We start from the raw sequence: 22,496 nt of genomic DNA on the forward strand, positions 1-22,496 counted from the left end.
GTATTGGGAAACCTGTCAGAGATCCCTGAGGTCAGTGGGGTAGAGTATTGAGGATGTTGGCTTTGTTAGAGGCTGGGCCTAATCAAATTGAGTGATTTTAGTAGTAGGAGAGCAGCCAACACAGTTGCTGAGTGTTGCCAAGATGATGGGATATACGCCTGTACAATTACCTGCGTAGGCCCACAAAACTTTGCCTAGTGATTGCATCATTTCAGGCGCAGCTACACAGAAGCAGCAGCCAGGCCAGCAGCAGGAAGAGATGATCAGTACTCGGAGGGAGATACAGAAATAGTCAGCAGGTCACACATCAATGTGTTCTGTTTGACATTTCTTCTGAACTGTGCCTTGTTTATACAAACTAGAAAGATGGGTTATCTGAAATTATTGAATTCAACAGGACTCCAAGGGCTATAACTCGTCCTGTTAGAAGATGAGATGCTTTCCCTCAAACTAATGCCACCTCCAGTGAATTCCAAATGTATTGGGGCAGGAGTGAAAGACAACTGGAAGTTCAGGTTCAACAGTAGATTTAATATTCCTTTTTCCCTCCCCAATCTACTGAGTTTTTCCACCATACTCACTACAGAGTTCCAACATGTATCTTCCAGTTCCAGCACTTTTTCCCCTTTTCCCGCCATCCCCTTTTAGCTGTGAAGTGTTAACCGTCCTTTTACAAGCACGTTATTGGGGGTGAAAAGCTCGCTGCCCCTCCCCCTCCCCCTAAGGGTCTCGGCCCAAAATGTCGACTGTACTCTTTTCTACTGAGTTCCTCCAGCATTTTGTGCGTGTTGCTTGGATTTCCAGCATCTGCAGATTTTCTCTTGTTTCTGAAAGGTCAATACTTGTTTCCTCTGCTTCCGCGACATGTGAACTGTCAGCTATTTCCAGGAGTTTCTATTTTTATTTTGAGGTATCTAGTTTTGTTTTCTTTCTGGCAACATTTAGGCTGGTTTTGATAAGCAGCAAGCTCTATTCATGATGTGGAGATGCCAGGCAATGGCTGTCTCCAGTGGGGAAAGTGTAATTCTCTACCCTTGAATGTCCAACACATCGTTTTTGCCTACAGTCATCACCATCAGAGACTTCAGTGGAATAGTCACATAAATATGGCTACAGGAGCAGTTCCAGAAACTGGGTAACCTCTAAACCAGAGGTTCCCAACTTTTTTTTTTATGGTGTGGAGCAAGGAGTCCCAGGTTGGGAACCCCTATTCCCGGGAATTTATCGCTTCCCAACGCCCTTCAACACACAAACCGTGCCGGGTTCCAACAACACCCACAAAGTTGGTGGCGTGGTCGCGCAGACAGTGCAACATTCCATTCCCAGTATCCCCCGACTGCGGTTTGATTCCGGATGCTGTCTGTCCCTTCTCGCTGTGTTTCTCACCTGATTTTCTTCCTGCATTTCAGAGTCTTGCGATTAGGGTTGGTGGGTTGTGAGCATGCCCTGTTGTCTCTGGAGGCATGGTGGCTTGTGTGGGTTGTCCTCAGCACAGTCCCAAGTCTGCATCGGTCGTTGACACAGTCGGCACATTTCACCGCGTGTGTCATGTACATGTGAGAAATAAATCTGATCTTTTATCTTTAAGTCTTAACACAGCCCAGGACAAATCAACCCTTTCCCCATCCTAAACATTGTGTTTTCCACCATAGCCAAAGTTACAACGATTAACAAGCTGTGCGCCATATATAAATTGAGGGAGCGGGCACCTTATCAATCTTGTGTAAGTTTTCACTAAAGCGCACTCCACCTTTCATCTGAGGTTCCCTGCGCCGAGACCAAATTGTGTTGCTAAAAAGGATGAAAATTTGCAGCCATTTTTACATTGTACCAAACCGCAGGCTGCAGCAAGGTGTGGGAATGATCGAAGGAAGCTGGGGTGACGAGGAACGTGGCCGTGGGATGGTAAAGCACCGCAAAAGGTCATTCGCCCCAACTTGTCCACACCGATCCAGTTGCTTAATGGAGTTAGACCCAAACGATGTGGCCTCCCCAGCAGTCCGTGACAATGAATTCCACAGCTTCACCACCTTCTGCCTGAGGAAACCGCTTCTCATCTCCGCTCTCAAAGCGATTTACTTGTATCCTGACGCCATGCCCTCCGGTCTGGACTCCGTTATCTATATAACTGTCCAAATGCCTTTACTTTTCCTTCTGACCCACCACCCTCCGAGTAACCATCCACGAAAACAGAGGAGTGCCTCAGAGAATGATTGACAGTTGAGCGTTAGAACCCCAAAGCTCCCCCCCCCACGCGTAAGCAGCAGCAAAGCAATGATCCCCTCTCCCCCACCAACAATAAAAAGCATCGGCACCCCCCCCCCTCCACCGAGCACGCAAACGTACAGCAAAGCATCAATAAAGACACAGACTTGAGGTACCCCAAAGACTACTCGTTCACCCGGTATTCAACATACCACAGGCTCTCTCTCTCTCTCCCCCTAATAAAGGAAGAAAGAGGTGTCTCCGTTTGACAGCAAGAGGGGAGACAACAAACAACTTGCTGGTTTACGATGTTAAAAGTCTGTTGTGTTGCCTTTCCTGAGCTCTGGGCACACAGTCAGAGATCTTCTGCCTCCCACGACACACCGATTTCCTGTGGAGGCAACAAACTCGAGTCGGCCCGCCTCCAGAACCACAAGATCCCGAAACCTCGACGGCACGCTAGTCTTCTAGGCCGCATCCTTGGTATGTCGAATAATGGCCCGACAGCGGGTCCCATTCCCGCAAAGAACCGAAGTCAAGGTGTGACTCCAGGTCAGGGCCTTCAAAAGAACCCTGAACGGGTTAAATGGAGATATCTCTTTTAAAGAAATGCATATTATTCCTTGCTGAGTTTCAGTCTGGACAATAGGACAACATTAGAAAGCCCCCTGGGTGTTCAGTGTTGCTAAGGTATTTGGGAGTGGTGTGTCAGGTGCTGGGTCCCTCTGCAAGCAGCCAGCCAGTTCTCACTAAATGGCTTTCTAGCCAGTCGTGCTGCATTCCATGGGGACTGTTGACTATTGCGCTCTTCCCTGGGAAGAGTTAACTTGTGCAAATAAACCGTCAACAGCGTCCGCCCACTGCTTTCTGGTGTGACCTAGTGCGGAGCATCGCTGGGAGGTGTTGAATCATGGTCCCGGGAGAGTGCGGGTGGTGGGATGTGGAGCGACGAGCGACCTGCTGGGGGAAGTCGGTGGGTCCAGCAGTGTCTCTGGGGGGACATGTTGTCCGTTACATTTGTCTGACCGCAGCAGCAACTCGGTCACCCAGATGATCAGTTACAGTGACAGTGGTAAGGCCTTTTTTTTTAAATCAGGGGACTGCTCGTTCAACAGAGCCAGATTTAGGAAGTACAGGCAGAAACAAGAGTGACAGCTGGTGTTGACCCTGCACCATCTGCCCCCCTGTCCGATGCAACTGGGTGGTTAGAATTCAGGATCTGAATCATCGCTTGCAAAGGTGCCCAGTGTGATTTCACCGCATGACCGCAGTCTTGAGGGTTTCTGTGGTGCCGGTCTTACCCGTCGTAACTAGCTGAGCCATCATCAACATCTACATATCACTCCTAAGTCTGCTGACTCGTGTTTTGTTCTGTCTTGTGATTTTGATAAACTGCCTAGTGCTTAGAAATTACTGTGTTGGCTGCTCTTAGTGTATTAAAGGTCGCCCTCTAATGTGTTTCTATCTGGTGTTTCCTGCTGTTAACTGATGTGTTTACGGTCTAGTGATCCAGATTCCTTTAATGAATATCTGACCAGACCAGACAGGCTAAATTTCCTAATGTCGTACTAAATAAAATGGGAGACTGAAAACATGGTGTATTTGTCTTGGCTGTGCCAACTCTCTCCAGTTTTGTACTGGAGCCCGTCGGGAATTAATTTCCAGGCTCCTGCTGTGAGCATGAAAGTATTGTTTTCTTTCATTATTGCACAAATTCTGACAGTGGGATAAACGGTGGGGCGGGTAATGAGGTGTTCGAGTCAGACGGTATCCAGGAGTTCTTTGGGCGTGAGTGAGTTGCTGGGCCATCGGGTCCTGTGGGCTTCGGCCAGCCAGGGTGCGCACAGGGTTTCTGAAGCAGATGCCATGAGGTATAGGAGGAGAATTAGGCCATTTGGCCCACCGAGTCTGCTCCGCCATTTCATCATGGCTGATCCATTTCCCTCTCAGCGCCAATTAGATTCTCCCCTCATTTCTTCAGAATTCCAGTGAGTACAGGCCCAGGGCCAACGACTTGTCCTTGTGTGTTAACCCTTTCATTCTCAGAATCATTCTCCTGAAGCTCATCAGCGCATCCTTTCTTAAATCCTTTCTTGAGGGGGCCCAAATCTGCTCTGGGAGGCCTTTACCAGTGCCTTAAAAAGCCTCAGAATTTCATCCTTGTTTTTATATTCTAATCCTCAAAATGCATTTGCCGTCCTCACCACCGGCTCAACCTGCAAATTGAACTGAATTGACTTTATTACTTAAATCCTTCATATACACGAGGAGTAAAAATCTTCGTTACATCTCCATTCAAATGTGCAATTATAGGAATTTATAATATGTATAACAGGATAGTCAATATAACAGAAATACAGTTGTGTCAGCATGAATTAATCAGTCTGATGGCCTCGTCTAAGAAGCTGTCCCGGAGCCTGTTGGTCCTGGCTTTTATGCTGCGGTACCGTTTCTGGGTTGGTAGCAGCTGGAACAGTTTGTGGTTGGGGTGACTCAGGTCCCCAATGATCCTTTGAGCCCTTTTTACACACCTGTCTTTGTAAATGTCCTGAATCATGGGAAGTTCACAACTACAGATGTGCTGGGCTGTCCACACCACTCTCTGCAGAAACCTGTGATTGAGGGAAGTACAGTTCCCATACCAGGCAGTGATACAGCCAGTCAGGATGCTCTCAATTGTGCCCCTGTAGAAAGTCCTTAGGATTTGGGGGTCCACACCAAACTTCCTCAACCACTGGAGGTGAAAGAGGCGCTGCTGTGCTTTTTTCACCGCATAGCTGGTGTGTACAGACCACGTGAGATCCTTGGTGATGTTTATGCCGAGGAACTTAAAGCTGTTCACCCTCTCAGCCCCAGATCCATTGATGTCAATAGGGGTTAGCCTGTCTCCATTCCTCCTGTAGTCCACAACCAGCTCCTTTGCTTTTGCGACAGTGAGGGAGAGGATGTTTTCTTGACACCACTGTGTCAGGGTGATGACTTCCTCTCTGTGGGCTGCCTCATTATTATTTGAGATTAGGCCAATCAGTGTAGTGTCGTCAGCAAATTTAATTAACAGATTGGAGCTGTGGGTGGCAATGCAGTCATGGGTGTATAGAGAGTAAAGGAAGGGCTTAGTATGCAGCCCTGAGGGGCAGAGGTGAGGGAGCCCACTCTTACCATCTGCAGGCAATCTGACAGGAAGTCCAGGATCCAGCTGCACAAGGCAGCTTCCCTAAAATGAACCTTTAGGGAATCCTGCATGATTAGCTTTGCACCTTAGATCTCTGAATTTTATGCCTTGAACGGTTTCAAGTCGCCAGATGCAGACGAGTGAAGAGTCCGCTATCGGTTGACAGAATAAATTGGAAAAATTCAATTTTTACATTGCCAATGGTGGCTCCATTCTTATCACCCACTTGACCTTGGGGGTGAGATGGGAGTAACATTTTGAACTTCATGCAACCTGCATTTCTGTTGATTTTTAAAAAAAAAAATAAAAAAAAATTTGATTTAATCATGGGATGAACTAGCATTTATTATTCATCTAAATTGGCCCCAAAATGATAGGTTGCAAGGTAATTTCATTCAGCCATGGGTTTTGGATAATGTATAGTTCAGTGAGGGTAAGTATGTCAGATTCCTTCCCTGAGGAAAATCAACAAACTGACTGGCTTTTAATTTTTAATTTAAAAAAAAAAGGCGTGTTTCACTATGGAACTTAAATAGGCAAGCAGTAATGATGAGATCTGAGCTGGTGTTTTCAGATGAATAGACTCCTGTCATCTGGATAAGGCACATTAATATTTTGGCAAGGAACGGGTTGCAGTGAGCGATCTCACTCCTGACGGTCCACTGCATCACAATGGGTGCAGGTCAGGAGTCCGAGCACATTCTCCACTTGCCAAGCTGGTGGCCTGCACGCTTGGCAATCTGTCCTCCAACTTTCACCAACCCTCCCTCACCCAGCACGCTGCAACTGCGGGCTTCTTCCATTTCCGTGACTTCCTCCACCGAGTTATAGTCCTTATCCCACAGTGGAACACCACCCAGAGGCCATCTGGCACCGACCACCTACCATCATTCATGGCCGCTAAAGTAGAATCTGTGTCCCACCTTGCCCATCTGTAACACGCGAGCAGGGAAACCAGGTGCTTCAAGAAACAAGTTCTTAACCTGAAACTTACCGTCAAAGTGATTTCTGTTCAATGGACTTGCATCACCTGCCCAGCCTGGTTTAGTTGAGGCCTTAAACCCAGCTCAGATAATGAGGTCGTCTTTGCCACAAAGAGCTCCAGAAAGAATTCGTTGATTGACGGCCCAAAGAGCAGCACAGTACCGTAGCGCGAGCCGGGCTCCATTCCCGCCACTGCTTGTAAGGTGTTGGCACGTTCAGGAATGCTGGGCGGCAAGGGCCGATTCTGCTCTGTAGCCCAATCAATAAATAAGTCTAAGGTGTTGGAGCTAAAAGGTCACATTATAACCTTTCTTTCTTTCCTTTTTTAACCAGATGAAGTATGTGGAAGAAACCTTTGAGTTGAACAATGAAGAAGTTCTGCTAATGTGCATTGGGATCACATCAGGGGTTGGCCGGCTGTTATTCGGCCGGGTGGCGGATTACCTACGTGGTGCAAATAAAGTTTTTCTTCAGGTAGGGGTGGGTTTGTGCTTTGGGGGGTGGCAGGGAGGGATCTGGTTGACACTCGCCCATTGATGAGTATCTGGGAGGGAGGGCAATCAGATTGAGTAAAATTAGATGTAGTACAACTGAGTTGCCGTCAAATATGTGAAGGCTTTACGATTTGTACTGACTAGCGGGGTTTGGTGTAGAATGGCCAGGTCACGAGCGAGGTTTGGGCATTGCTGGTAGCAGCTGCTGAGAGACGTTGTCTATCAGCTGGGTCTGCTTGTTTATGGGAGACTCGGTGGCTGTCGTGAGAGTTGGGTAACCTGCCAATGGGTGGAACGTTGCCACGGAGATCTAAAAGTAACCTGCCAATGGGTGGAATGTTGCCATGGAGATCTACAATCATAGTGTAGTACAGGTTGGATGTGGGCTTCTTGGCCCATCCAGTTCCTGCTGACCATGGTGTCCTCCCAGCTACTCCCAATTTCCTGCATTTGACTTGTGTCCTCTAAGCCAAAGATGTCAAGGTTGGTAGGTTAATTGGTCATTGTAAATGGTCCTCTGATTAGGGGATTGTCCTAGCCAAGTGCTTCGTAAATGACACTGTCCTGTGGCAGCTCGTTCCACGTACTCATTACTCTGTGTGGAAAAAGCTGCCCCCTTTTAAACCTTTTCCCCTCTCACACTAACCCTACGGTCTTTAGCTTCGGACTGAGGTAAGACTTGTCAGCATCTCTACCTGGTACAAGCAGGGCGTGGTCCCACTGGTGCACGTGGGCGAGGAGCCTCAGGGCACTCCCCGAGAGTTGTCTGAAGTTTGAAACTGTCAATCCAGGGCTGCTTGCGTTCCTCTGTTTGTTCACTGAGAAACAACGCGGAGCAGGCCCTCCCTTCCCTTTGAGCCATGCTCCCTGTAAATCCACCCAGACTAATGACTAGCTAACCTTCCAACCGGTATGTCTTTGAAAACCAGAGCACCAAGAAAACCCACGTGGTGACAGGGAGAACGTACAAACTCCTTAAAGAGAAAATGCAGCAGTACCAAAAGACTCATTAAACATTTATGAACCGTTAAGCTAAATTGTCAATTCAGACTATTATAATTAAGCTAAATCTGAACCTATCCCTCTGGTGGCAGAATTGCTGGGGAATTGGTGTCTTGCCACTGTACTGTTGGTCCACACGGTGTACAGCGGGGAGAAGAGTGAACTTGGCAGCGATGATCAGGTGCACACAAGTTGAGGCCTTTGCTTGTGCAGTAAGAGTCCCCAGCTCTGAGTGGTAAATGTCAAATGGAATGTTCCATCTTACCACTTCTACGTTGAGCAGCAATTTATTTGCGGAAGCCCCAGGAAAATTTATTTGGCTCTGCAATTACTTGTACCGATGCTCGCCCACTGCATTGTAAGGGTGGTCTGTAAGTGAAACCGGAAAACGTTTGCCCTGCGCTTAAAGTTGTAGAGCAGAGAAGAGAATGTTATGCGTCGACCTTCTGTTTGCAGGTGGGGTCGTTCTTCGTCATTGGCCTGATGTCCATGATGATTCCTGTTTGCCAAGGTTTCGGTGGCCTCGTCACTGTGTGCCTTTTCATGGGTCTTTTTGATGGCTGTTTCATCTCTATCATGGCTCCCATTGCTTTTGAGCTTGTGGGTCCGGAGAATGTGTCCCAGGCGATAGGATTCCTCCTTGGGCTGATGTCTATACCTATAACATCCGGGCCACCAATTGCAGGTAATCTCCACAACTGACCTTCATTACATCCATTGATATTTAATACTGAGACTCTCCAATGTGTAAGTCGGTGAGGCATGTTCTGTGTAGAGACCCAGACCTGTGCTAACAGAAGAGGAAGCCACCTCATTAAAAATCTAGAAATGTTCAGGAGTTCCATTTGATAGTGGAGAATGTAGACGATACACATCCTGAAATTGTTGTTCTTCAGAGACATCCACTAAAGCAGAAGAGTGCCCCAAAGAATGAGTGACAGTTAAAACGTTAGATTTCCAAACCCCCCCCCGCCCTCCCACGCACAAACATCAACTCTTCCCCCCACCCCCACACACTTCAACCAAAATCATCAGCACCCTCCACCCACCACGCAAGCGATAGCAAAGCCCCCAATAAAGACAATGATCTGCAGTATGACAAAAAAATCATTCAGCTGACAATTTGACATACCACAGGTTCGTCCCCCTCTCTCTCCCCTCTCTCTCCCCTCTCTCTCCCCTCTCTCTCCCCTCTCTCCCCTCTCTCTCCTCTCTCCCCTCTCTCCCCTCTCTCTCCCCTCTCTCTCCCCTCTCTCTCCCCTCTCTCTCCCCTCTCTCTCCCCTCTCTCTCCCCTCTCTCTCCCCTCTCTCTCCCCTCTCTCTCCCCTCTCTCTCCCCTCTCTCCCCTCTCTCTCCCCTCTCTCTCCCCTCTCTCCCCTCTCTCTCCCCTCTCTCCCCTCTCCCCCCCTTTCCCCCCTCTCCCCCCCTCTCTCCCTCTCCCCCCCTCTCTCCCTCTCCCCCCCCTCTCTCCCTCTCCCCCCCTCTCTCCCTCTCCCCCCCTCTCTCCCTCTCCCCCCCCTCTCTCCCTCCTCTCCCCCCCCTCTCCAGTGTCCCAGCAAGAGGGCAGACATAACAAAACAACTCGCTGATTTTATTAAAGTCTGTAATGACAACTGTGTTAATGTGCTATAGGGCCACCTTGTGGTGGTTGTATGAAACAGCAAGGACATTGGGGCCCAAAGCTAAATTACAAGGTTGGTTTTAAGGACGATTGAGAATGAATTTGAGAACTTAAAGGGTTATAAAGGTGTGATTAAAATCAAGGGATGAGAACTGGGAAAAGCATGTTCACCTCAGGCCATTGGAGAGCAGTACGACCAGGTCCAATCTCTGGTGCTGTCTGTGTGGGTTTCCTCTTGATGTTCTTTCTGGCTTTATCCCAGATCCCAAGGACATGGAGCATAGAAAACAGAACAGTACCACACAGGAACAGGCTCTTTGGCCCACAGTGTTGTGCTGTACCAGCTTAAAAAGTAATTAAAAACAAAACCCAAAAACTAATCGCTCCAACCTTCATATCCCTCTCTCTTCCTCACATCCATGTGCCTATCCAATCATCTCTTAGAAGCCTTTAATGTATTTTCCTCTACCACCATGCCAGGCAGTGCATTCAAGACATCCAGCACTCGGAGTTTAAAAAAAACACTTGCCTCTCACATCCCTTTTGAACATAACACCTCTCACCTCAATGCATGCGCTCTGGTATAAACATTTCTACCCCCCGGGGGGGGGGGGGGGGGTCTGAAAGGATGCTTCCTGTCTACTTGATCTGCCTCTCATAATCCTATAAAGGGATAGTCTGCCGTAGCCACTCAATGAGACCATAAGACAGACTGGCAAATTAGGCCATTCGTCCCATCGAGTCTGCTCTACCATTTGATCATAGCTGATTTATCTTCTCTCTCAACCCAGTCAAGAACTTGTCAACAACCTCTGCTTTAAATGCACTCAGTGACTGCACCTGCACAACCATCTGTAGCAATGAGTTCCAGATTCACCACTCTCTGGCTAAAGAAATTCCTCCTCATCTCCATTCTACATGGGCACCCCACTATCCTGAGTCTGTGTCCTCTGGTCTTAGATAGGAAACATCCACTCCATCTAGCGCTTTCCATCTTCAATAGGTTTCAATGAGATTCTCTCCTCATTCTTCTGAACTTCAGTGAGTAGAGGGCCAAATCCACCAAACGCTCCTCATATGTTAACTCTTTCATACCCAAAATCATTCTTCTGAGCAAGTAGTTTGATACGTTAATTGGTCACCATACATTATCCTTTCTATAGGTGGCTGGGAAGTATAGAGGCTAAAATAACGATGGGCACAGATAGTCTTTTACTTGGGGTGGGAGAATCTAAAACTACAGGACATAAATTCAAAGTGGAAGGGAAAAGATTTTGAAGTCCTGAAGGGCAACTTTTTTCCACATGAAATGTGGTGGGTATATGAGTCGAGCTACCTGAGGAGTTGTCAAGGCTGGTGTAATTATGACTTTTAAAAGGCATTTGGACAGTGAAGGTATAGGAATGGTTAAGAAAATAAGGGCTAAAGGCTGGTAAATGAGACTAGCTCAGATAGGTGACTAAGTTGGCCTGGACAAGATGGGCCAAAGGGTTTGTTTCAGTGTGACTCCATGGGAGACGTGGTTTAGGAATTCCAGAATATCTGAATTTTGGGCTGTTTGTTTATTGACTGATTAATGCTGGATCAGTTTAAAGATGTACAAACATCTTCTCGTGCCTCCTCTTTGTGCACATTTTGATTTCCAGAATGGCTGATTTGTAATAAAGAAAAGCAAATATTGCTTTTATGCTACCTTAAGTACTTGAGGCGAGCATTGGAAAAGGTTAGAGGAGATTTACCAGGATGCTGCCTGGTTTTGAGAGTGTGCATTATCAGAGATTAAGGGGGCTAGGGCTTTAGTCTTTGGTGAGAAGGAGGATGAGAGGAGACATGATAGAGGTGTACAAGATATTAAGAGGAGCAGATAGAGTGGACAGCCAGCGCCTCTTCCCCAGGGCACCACTGCTCAATACAAGAGGACATGGCTTTAAGGTAAGGGGAGGGAAGTTCAAGGGGGATATTAGAGGAAGGTTTTTTACTCAGTGTGGTTGGTACATGGAATGAACTGCCTGAGTCAGTGGTGGAGGCAGATACACTAGTGAAATTTAAGAGACTACTAGACAGGTATATGGAGGAATTTAAGGTGGGGGGGTTAGATGGGAGGGGTAGGGTTTAAGGGTCAGCACAACATTGTGGGCCAAATGGCCTGTGCTGTGCTGTATTGTTCTTTGTTCTTTAAGATTTAGAACCGAACCGGGATTTTCATGAACCCACCCAGGAATGTGCTAGTGCCTCTCAGAACTGAAATTCAAATGTGATCTCTCTGCCTATCATTTGTTATATAAGAAGGAAACTGGTGCAGTTTGTGGTTTGTTACAAGGGAAATGGGATTTGGAGAATTTGTTAAACTGACACAAAGTAACAGTTAAAATACAAAGCGTTATGTGGAGACTGGTTATAATCTGGAACTTTCTGCCTGTGTGGGTGACGGAAAGCGGGTCCACCCCGACTTTTCAAACGGGAACGGGGAGAAGTATTTACTAACAGAGCACTTTTAGGGTTGAGCTGAGTCGAGGGGAACTTAAGAAATGTAAATGCTATTTCATAAATCTGCTGGAACTCTTCGAGAATGTGACAAATAGATGGGGGGGGGGGGGAACCAGTGGGTGCAAAGTATTTGGATTTCCGAAAGGGCGCGTAGAATTTGGGGGAATGGATTGGCGTAGATGGCGCAGAGAGTGCAGTGTGAGAACAAACAGATCATTCAAGGCCTGGCAAGCTGTAACTGGTGGGATTATGGCAGTTCCAACGCTGGGACACGGGCTTTTCACAAAGTGATCAAACGTCATTTGCTGAACTTGCAGGACCCGAGGAGTGGTCGAATTGGGTGGATGGAGTCGCTCTGTTAAGAACTGTCATGGAATCAACGGGTGAAATGCTGTAACAGTCAACCCTATGATTATATAGAAATCACTTAAAAAAGAAATTTGGGGGCTGAGCACGCAGTATTGAGGAATTGCCCCGATAGATGAATGAAGTAAGACTGTCCAACTTGACTTATTTCCCTCCCTTCCCTCACCAGGCTTTCTGCGTGACACTCTGGGGAACTACAAGCTTGCCTTTTACCTGGCTGGCGTGCCGCCGTTCATTGGAGGTTCGATCCTCTGTGCCATCCCATGGATCCAATACAAGAAGCACCAGCGACAGGAACAGCAGGCGGAACTGGCAGGAGAAACTGCAGCCAAGATGCTGGATCAGAATTCCAGAAACGTCCCCCTGCAGAACAGTGACGAACCACAGAAGGAATGTGCAACCACTATTTGAAGTCACGGTTCCTCCCGTCAGACCCGACAGTGTTCACGGTTTTACAGATTGTTTTATGTGAACTTCTCTTGCTACCACAACAGACTATTAGGAATTCTCTGTGGGGAAAATCTACGCCAATGACAAATCTTTTAAATGTATAATTCTGTTTAGGGAAGGATTATTGGATAAGTTGTACATTTGGCTATTTTTGTTCTCTAATTTAACTTCTTGAACTTCATTGTTATTCTCCAATCAAAGCTAAGTTTATAACAGTATCACCGTTGATCTAGTTTACTTGATTATTCTTCCAAGTATTCTGAGGAGAGGCTGATTACAAAGAGCAATAACGTCCTCAGGAACAGTCCAACTGGTCTGTGATCTATTAGCGAGACGCTATTTTTAACTGGAAGCCGCATTTTTAATTTTTAATTTTTCAAAGTGAGTATATTGTCAACAATTTGTTCCTGCAAAAAAAAAAGCAAGCTCCATAAATTTAGAATCTTAAATACTGTGGGGGAATTGTCCGGGAGCTCAACGTGGCTACTTACTCCTAGTACTCCTGGGATAACTGGAAATTCCTGATGTGACTTTACTTTCCAATATAAAATTTTGAAGGTGTTGGCGCTGACCTGGCCCGGTGGGAGAGGGAAGAGTCGGTGGTGAACAATGAGTATTGCTGACGTGTGGGATGGTGAGCAAGCTTCCACGTGGTGGTCAGGAGGCTCCTGTGACTGCTAGATGCTTCAAATGGTTGAAAACCTCCTACTGCACCACCCGCCTGCCACCAGTGTTCACTGCCATCGGTCTTGTCGGAGCTGTGCTCGTTTCGGGCATTGGTGCTTTTCCTCTGAAAGAAGCTTGCTGCAAGTCTGAATTCGGGCTTATCCTGACGTGTAGGGTCGACGCCAGTAAAGGTGATTAACACTCAGCCTTGCCACGTGGCCGGGTTACACACCGGCCGAGTCTCACCGAGGTCGGGCTGGACTGCTGAGCTGACCCACGGCTGTTCCCGTCTTCTCCAGACCTGCCAATGATGCTGCCTCGGCCGTACTGGAGCACCTCTGCACAGAGAGAACAAAATTGCTATAAAACTGCAGCTGGGGGGGAAATGCGATGTGGAACAAGACGGGGGAAACCACTACTACACGAATTAAAACAAAGGGAGGCAAACCTTATTGTGACCATATCGCCGAAACACAATTGACTTGCTAATACGTTTACACTGAGTATTCATTGTAATGAAGCAGTCATGATTTAGAATATGCAATCAATTGATTCCTTGAAGACCTTTTTTTCTGTTTGTAGTTTTGTAGAAATTGAATATTTTATTCGAAGTAAGCAAAGTTTTTTAGATTGGGTGCAGACTCCTGAGGGGGGGAAATGGTTTATCGTCCTCTGCTGCTACCCAAGCCTCTGCTCACTACTCGAGCTCTCCCCACCTCTACTGCTGATGTATCGAAGATAGGTTTGTGAACCTGTTGTCTGACATGAACTGACCTATACACTTTTTGAACAGTTCCCATACATACAGTATCGGTAGACTACCTCATCTGATTTGAGCGATGCAGCCACTGCAAACTGAAGCATTTGATTAAAGTAATGAAGACATTGGATTGGGTGGGGAGGTGGAGAGCAAGTTTTTTAAAAAAAAATATATAATGTCTGTTTATATAATTGCATTCGAGCTCAATGTATATGCCTAGCCACTCAGCAGAACAGGAATTTAGCTCAGTTTTTTGCAACTGCATCATAAATAATGTATTGCACACTGATTTATTTCTTACTAGTCTATCAAAAGGTCTGAGATGTTTCCCTAGATCACCTGCCACGGGGGGGTGAAAGGGGAGACATCTTCGAAGAATTGCTAGGTAGAAAACAACTCTACACTGGTATGTACTGTCATCTGGCGTGTATACAGATGGCCCACAATGTACAAATTTCTTTAATACACTAGTCATATTTCATCGCCTCTCCCAATCAACTCATTCTGAGGTGTGTACAGTTCTTCAATTTAAAGAAATATATATATATATATATAACTTGTATATTACTGAAGTTATTTTTAAGTTGGTATATAATAAACTCCAAAGTACATTGGCATCTATAGACTATACCAATTAAATTCACTAATATTTTGCCCACACTGAGCCTCTCTAGAGGCTAGAACCACAATATTCATGATGAGTTCATCTCATGTGAAGTGTAAAGGCATAATGTCCCCAAGATGAATCCCAACAACTAAGCTCATCTATCGAGTATGTAGACTCGAGGATCCAGGCCTACTCAACTCATCAGTTGTGAGTGTACAATGGCCTTCCAGACCTCTCCATTTGTCTGGGACTCTATTGTCACTCCCTTTTCCAATATTTGACCTCTCATTGACTGCCCAGTGTATCCATCCTGATCCATCACTGCCCCCTCTCAACTCCATTCATCCCAGCTTTTAGCTGGGGTCTTCACCTGTTATAATGCCCCTTCCTAGCACCCTTACAAACCAAAGCTAAAGGCTGCCTTGGGATTACTCTTTGAAATTTGCTCCATTAGCCTCTTAATTCCCTGCATTTAAGAGCCCACGACAGAACAGACCCTTTGATTTTGCAGGTACGACATGTGGAAAAAGCACTCAGACGGTGTGAGCAATGCAAACCACATCCGCCACATTTTATCTCAGGCCTGAGGCAGCTGCGTGTTTTTGTGCAATCCAATCTCAACAATGCCAGCGCACCTCCTGCGCGTAAAGTCTAATTGCATTGCAGGAGGTCAGCACAAGTGACTGCAAGTGATTAAATATTGCAGGGTGATTCTTTTATTTTTGTAATAATAGTCATCATTTGGAAACTTAACCTTGTGGTGGGTTTTACATTGGTCAGAGGTTGCCACAAATTGAAACATTCCAAAGAAGAGAAGTTTTGTTTTAGATACATTCAATGAAGAAGTAAATTATTACTTGGTTTCGAGTGTATAGTGTGTACCAAATATCCTAGAGCATTTTAAAGTATATGTGTTGTAATTTCTTGAGAAATTCATTCAGAGCAATGGTAATTGATGAAGTTCCTGGATCCAGCCAGGTGATCTTTGGAGACCAACTATTGTTATGAAGGGATCGTTCCCAATTAATTTGGTTCCACATGGAAGCAACAAAGACAGAAACCTGTGTTTGGAAAAGAACAACAGGTCTCATCTTAGGAAATGTTAGATCTTTCTAACATTATTGACCGGTAAAATGATATCACTCACACTAAGCAGTTTGAACCTCGATTGAATGCTACCAAGAGTAGGGTAAAGGTCTCTCCCTATTTTTGATGAAGTTGTAAACAGAAAAGAATGCAGATGTTGCATCTCCTGTGCCGCAACTACTTGTGCAAGCGTTAAGTTGCAGGGCAGATAGTGACGATTTCTGCCATGGTGAATGGATGCAAGATCCCATGACTGGCTGGCTGTAGCAGGAGGACATGCGTTTTCCATGTGCTTTTAAAGATCCACAGAAGGTCAAGTTTGAGGTGTGCAGATATCTGAGGATTTTGCTCAGTGTATCAAGTACAGTTATGTCCATTTGAACTTTCAGGTAGCATAGAGTCTGATAGCACAGGCATTTACATAACTGCTACAACCAATTATAGAGTCCAACATTTCAGAGTCTCCATTCTAGTTATTCTCATCCATTCAGAAGCTTAAAGACAGGAATATAATGACAACTGTGTTGGAATACCTCAGATGTATTTTTTATTCCGACATTCTAAGGAGCTCATTGCTGATCATTGGCTAAATGCTCTCGACTTTCTGTAACATGATTGTCAAGCATTGCAATATGACAAACTGCTGTTTGTTAATGATATCATGCCTTTTGTGGTGGAACTGGTTTCCGCACTGTCCGTTGTATTTTACTTCAGTCCAGTTAGGAATTTCGATTTGTGTATTTAAAATTTTTTTTTTTTTAAAAATCCCGAATTATGAGCAGGTGCTGTTGAAATCACTTGTTAATGTTTTCTCAAATCTATGTAGCTGTCCTCGGTAACTTTGAATCGATGTTTTGCTCAAAAAGGTATGCACTTTGATCAAGCAAATTCTCTCTCTCTCTCTCGCTCTCTCTCTCTCTCTCTCTTGCTGTTCTCATTGTCAGAAAGTGTCATGTTGTAAACTCCTGTCGTTGTGTTAACCTGTGGTGGGTTTCTTACCAATGCTCACTGCTGAAGGTGCCAATCATTAATGAGCCCTAAATTTACCGGCAATAATCATCTGGGTTTGTGTTATTTGGTAAACTCCACATTCAGTCAACAATTTTGGGCAGGGAGTTCCCTGCAACTGAAAGACTGCATTTGTTGTTTAATCATTCATTAATTGTTGCTTCTTTGCTACTATGCAAAGTTTGAATCTGCTAATAATTGCAATAACTTCAGTGAAAGTAAGTTTACAAGAGAAGCAGGTTATCTGTATACTGGTAAAATCATTTACCAACACGGTAAATGCATATTTACAATATGTGCTGTAACGTGCGGTCCTCAGATCATCTTTGTGAATCATACCATATGTCATTATTTTATCTGAATTCTTGGATTAAAAAAAAATCAAACTTGTGAAGAACAATCTGTTTAAGAGCAAATGGAATTCAAGGATTTTTTCTAGTAATACTACTTGTTTCTGAGAGGAACACCTAAATTGGAAATATGCAATAAAATATAAAATTGAACTTGAATGTGTGTGTAGTTACTTGCAACAAAGCGTGGCTTGCATCGACTTTGGAGCTGGTGAGGAGAGTGGAGAAGAGACGGTATACAACTGATGCATCCTTTTATTTCAGTCTTGCCTCGCTGAAGGATGAGCCCTTGACAAAACCAGAACAATTGCAGGTGTTACTTTGATCTTTTGTGCAACGTTTTCTGTAAATCATCACTGAGAAGATCCCTGTATCTTACTGTGTGTGTTAATAAGATGTCCTGATGCACGCACGCAGTGGATGGAATTGCTGACAGCGGACAGCTCTCCCCACCATTGTTGCCGTGTGTATTGAGCCTGGGGGTATCACTGCAGTGGGTGACCCGGAAGAGATTGCCTACATGTCCTCAAGGCAGATGTAGCTGCGTAGAATGGTTTGGTGTATCAATTATGCATTGACACATTTACTCATCTGGAGGTTAGAACCAACAATTCAGAGATCCGGGTTCACAAACTCATCATGGCAGCTGTGGAACTTTAATAATTAATGTTCTGGAATTAAATTAAACATTAGTAATGAAAACTGTAAAACCATTATCATTGTTAACTAATGCCTGACAGGAGAGAAATCTGCTGAATGCAAGTGGTGGGTGACTCGAGCACAGAGGGTTAGGGATGGGCAATAAATGCTGGCCTTGTCAGTGATGCAGATCCCAAAGAATGGAGAGGTAATGTATATTAATGGCTATTTTATTAGGTACACCTGTACAACTCATTAATTAAATATTTCATCAGCCAATCATGTGGCAGCAACTCTAAAGCATAAAAGCATACAGACATGGTCAAGAGGTTCAGTTTTTTTTAAAAATCAGACCAAACCATCAGAATGTGGAAGGGATGTGATTTTTGGTGCATGATTGTTGGTGCCAGACAGGGTGGTTTGAGTATCTCAGAAACAGCTGATCTGGGAGTTTCACAGACAACAGTTTGTGTAGAGAATGGTGCGAGAAACAAAAATAAAACATCCAGTGAGTGAAAACGCTCTGTCAATGAGAGAGGTCAGAGCAGAATAGCCAGACTGGTCCAAGCTGACAATAAGAATTGAAATCCCTTTATTGCCAGTAGGTGAGACGGACCAGAACTGATTGTGGTTCATAAAGCACAGGACAATACCATAACAGTGATAAGGTTGTCACAACCCTCTCAGTGATGGCTCAGTAAAAATCCATCAGGATATTCCCTGAGATGTTAAGTTTCCTAAACTGGTATAGGGAGAACAATCTCTGCTGGGCTTTCATAGTGATGAGCATAAAGTGCTTGTCCCACTTCAATGTATAAGTAATGATGGTCCTCAGGAATCTGAATGACTCAACCACAGTCACAGCCTGACCATTGATTTCCATAGGAGGGGGCAGGTGGACAACAATAGTTCAAACAACCATGCATTACAACAGAGGCGTGCAGAAGGGCAACTCAAAACACACAACCTGTTGAACCTTGAAGTGGATGGGCTACAGCAGAAGACCACAAACATACAGAAATACACTCTGTTGTTCCTTTATAGGTACCTTCTCTACCTAATGAAGTAGCCACTAATTCTATATGCTGAAATCCAAACTAAACATAAAAAATGCTAGATGTTTGCACATTGAATATAAAATTTAAAGAGCAGAAAGATTACCTTAACTGGAAAGAGTACAAAGATGTCCCAATGAAGGGTCTTGGCCTGAGATGTCAACTCTTCACTCCCCTCCATAGATGCTACCTGACCTGAGTTTCTCCAGGATTTTGTGTGTGTTACTCTGGATTTCCAATATCTACAGAATCTCTTGTGTTTCTGAGAACCTTGCCCTGCCTTGGGCCTGAGATATAGGGAGGGGCTGGCCTGGCAAGGACTTGGTTCCTTGGACCTTGGGGAAACGGGGGGGGGGGTGAGCTTATTGGTATGTAAGATTATGTGGGGTTCAGACAGAGTGAATGTGCACAAGGGAAAAGGAATCAAAAGCTTGAGGGTGGGTTTCAGGTGAGAAGCGAAAGATTTCAAAGGAATCCAAGGGATAACTTCTTTATACAGCAGTTCTGGAGACCACAGACCCTGCTAGCCACGAGCCAATAGTCAGAGATTACCGTCAACGCTCTTTGCTTCCTATCACTAAGCCAAATCTGAACCACGTTGCTGGCTTCTGAATCTTTTGCGACCTAACCGTCGAGATCAGCCGGCTGTGCAGGAGCTTGTCCAAGACCTTACTGAAGTCCATGTAGACAACATTCACTGCCTTACCTTCATCTATCACCTTCATCTTCAAAAAAACTCCAAAAGGTTCATCCGACAAGACATCTCCACACAAAATCAAGCTGACGATTCCCGATCAGGCCTTGACGATACGAGTGATGGACGATCTTGTCCCTCAGAATTCCTTCCAGAAACTTCCCCACACATAAAGTCAGGCTCATCAGTCTGTGCTTCCTGTCCTGTCCTCGCCACTCCTCATCGACAATCGGATAGTATTAGCCACCCTCCAGTCTTGTGGATCTTCACCGGTGGCTAACAATGAAGGCAATATCTCTACAAAGCTTCAAGAAATTTCTTCCCTGGTCTCCTACAAGGTCCAGCGGTGCACTTGGTCAGGCCCTGGGGATTTGTCCACCTTAATGTACTTCAAGGCTGTAGTCAGCTCCTTCCTTATGAAATGCACGTGATCCATCCGTCACTTGTTACCCTCGTTTCTTTGGCATCCATGCCAAACACCAAGGAGAAATTGACATTAAACATCTCAGCCATCTCTTGCACAGGCAGCCCAGAGGTCTTTCAGAGGACCCAGTCACTCTTTCACTGTTAATATAACTGAAGAATCTCTTTGGATTATATTCGACTCTCTGCCTGCCAAATCCGTTTCATACCCTCTTTTGGCCTTCTGATTTCCCTCTTAAGCCTGTTCTTAAACTTTATATTCACCAAGGGATTCACTTGTACCCAGCTGTTTAAAGGGGATGCAAGCTTCCATTTTTCTCACTGACCAGAGCCCCAGTATCTTGTCAGCCTGGGTTTCCTGAACTTGGTATGTGCCCCCTTCACACTAACAGGAACATGCTGCCCTGGACCCTCGATATGACCCTATTAAAAACCTTCCATATGCAAACTGTTCCTTTGCCTTTAAAGACAGAACCACCCAGTTGACTCCAGTGCTTCCCAACTACCTCTTCACTTATTTGGCCTGCGGTGTCCCTCAAGAGGAGATTCACTATTGCACCTTGCTGAGTAGGGTCCTCTGTATATTGTGTGAGGAGACTGTCTTGAACTGCTTGCTCTATCCAGCCTCTTTGCACTCTAGGTGGCCCATTAGTGTAGTGGTTAGCACAACGCTTTACAGTATCAGCAACCCGGGTTCAATTCCTGCCACTGCTTGTAAGGAGTTTGTACATCTCCCTGTGACTGCACAGGTTTCCTCCGGGTGCTCTGGTTTCCTCCCACAGTCCAAAGACCTACTGGTTGGTAGGCTGATTGGTCATTGTAAATTGTCCCGTGATTAGGCTAGGATTAAATCGGAGTATTGCTGGACGCCGAGGCTTCAGTATCTCAAGAAATAAAAATCAATATATAAAAACCTGAAATAAAATAAAGTGATAGAAATACTTAGCAAATCAGTCAGCATCTGTGGAGAGAAAGAAAGACAGACTTAATGTCACTGGTTAATTACCTTATCAGAACAGGCTGTTCCAACACAAACAGAAAAGGCTGGCTATTTGAAGTAGTTCTTTCTTCAACCAAGCTCAAGTAAATCACAAGATCTCATGTCTAGCCACTCTGTAACCTTGGGAATCAAAGCAGGTCAACAATTCTTGGAGGGAGCTGCATTTTTTACTTGAAGCAGGGTGTGTTTGGTTACAACATCTCAACCTTCTGAAGCTAAATGCTTGGCCTGCTCTTCTCAGATCTGATAACTTATTACGTTCCAGGTGACAGCCAACCCTACACCTGACGACTGCCTGAAAGCGTGATAGAATCCACCATGTCAATGTACTCTGCTTCCCAGGACATCTTGTGCCCTCAGGACGCGGTTGGCTCAAATACTCAGCCGACTGCGGCTCCAAGTCGTGGTGTGATTTGAAGATCCTATTAGGTTGCTTCGGAAGGCGAGACACAGCTCCTATTTGGGGTTCATAGTGCCATGTCCATCTGTCCTGAGGTTGACCCCTGGTTATTTCGTACACCTGTCGGCTTCTATCCCCCAGCCTCCCCTGCCACAAGGAAAGCAACTCACCCATCCAGTTCCTCCTCGTAAGCTAAGCGCTCCATCTCAATAAACATTCTCTTATTGTCTGCAATAACACCGCCATTTCTCATGAACACAGAGATTCTACAGATGCTGGAAAAGCTAGAGGATCTCAGTGTGTCAGGCAGCCTCTACGGAGGGGAATAAATAGTCAACATTTCAGGCCGAAAGCCTTCACCAGGACTGGAAAGGAAAGGGGAAAGAGGTCAGAAAAAGATGGTGCAGGGAGAGGAAGGAGTACAAGCTGACAGGTGATAGGAGAAACCTGTCACAACCACGGATTCGGCAGCGCGGTAGATACGGCAATTGTGCTTGTGAATTTGCATGTGTCAGCTAATTATTATTTAATCGTGATAGTATTTAACTCCATACCTGTCATCGTAGTGCTTGTCGAGTCTTGGACAGAGCACTGCAACTCTTCGCTTCTGGTTGCATCGGCCTTGACTGTCAAGTCAGCTGAAGCTGAAGACTGGCGGTATTCGTCTAATAATTAGATGCTCTTTTCAGTGTAAGCTTCATTTCCCGTTTGAGAGTTTTAGTTGACGGCCCTGTTTGGTCTAGCGTTTATTGTTTTATTTCCCCCCCCCCCCCCCCCCTAACACCGTTCGCATTAAAGTCTGTGAACTATCGACCCGCTTCAGTGTCTCTCACTCCGCACTTGGGCCATATCCCACCTGGTGACAAAACCAGGAAATGAGAAAAAAAATCAAACAGCCGTTTTGCAAGTGACAGGGTCGCAAAAGGTACAATCAAGATAGCTGTGAGGGTCATGGGTTTATAGCGGACAGACATGGAGGCGGAGAGATCAAGAAAGGGGAGAGAGGTGTTGGAGACGGACCAAGTAA

The 22,496-nt window shown here is 45.5% G+C and overlaps 1 protein-coding gene across 1 annotated transcript in view; it reads left to right on the forward strand.

Annotated features, from left to right (window-relative positions):
- The window catches only part of slc16a10 (solute carrier family 16 member 10), an 82,732-nt gene extending 65,321 nt beyond the window's left edge, over nt 1-17,411 (forward strand). Inside the window, exons 4-6 of the mRNA XM_073055921.1 lie at nt 6,695-6,835; nt 8,314-8,542; nt 12,501-17,411. Of these exons, the coding sequence (XP_072912022.1) occupies nt 6,695-6,835; nt 8,314-8,542; nt 12,501-12,742 (612 nt within the window). The 3' untranslated portion in view covers nt 12,743-17,411. The remainder of the gene's footprint in view (nt 1-6,694; nt 6,836-8,313; nt 8,543-12,500) is intronic.
- Nucleotides 17,412-22,496: the final 5,085 nt, after the last annotated feature.

This window comes from Hemitrygon akajei, chromosome 9, assembly GCF_048418815.1.
Source record: "Hemitrygon akajei chromosome 9, sHemAka1.3, whole genome shotgun sequence".
NCBI lineage: Eukaryota > Metazoa > Chordata > Chondrichthyes > Myliobatiformes > Dasyatidae > Hemitrygon > Hemitrygon akajei.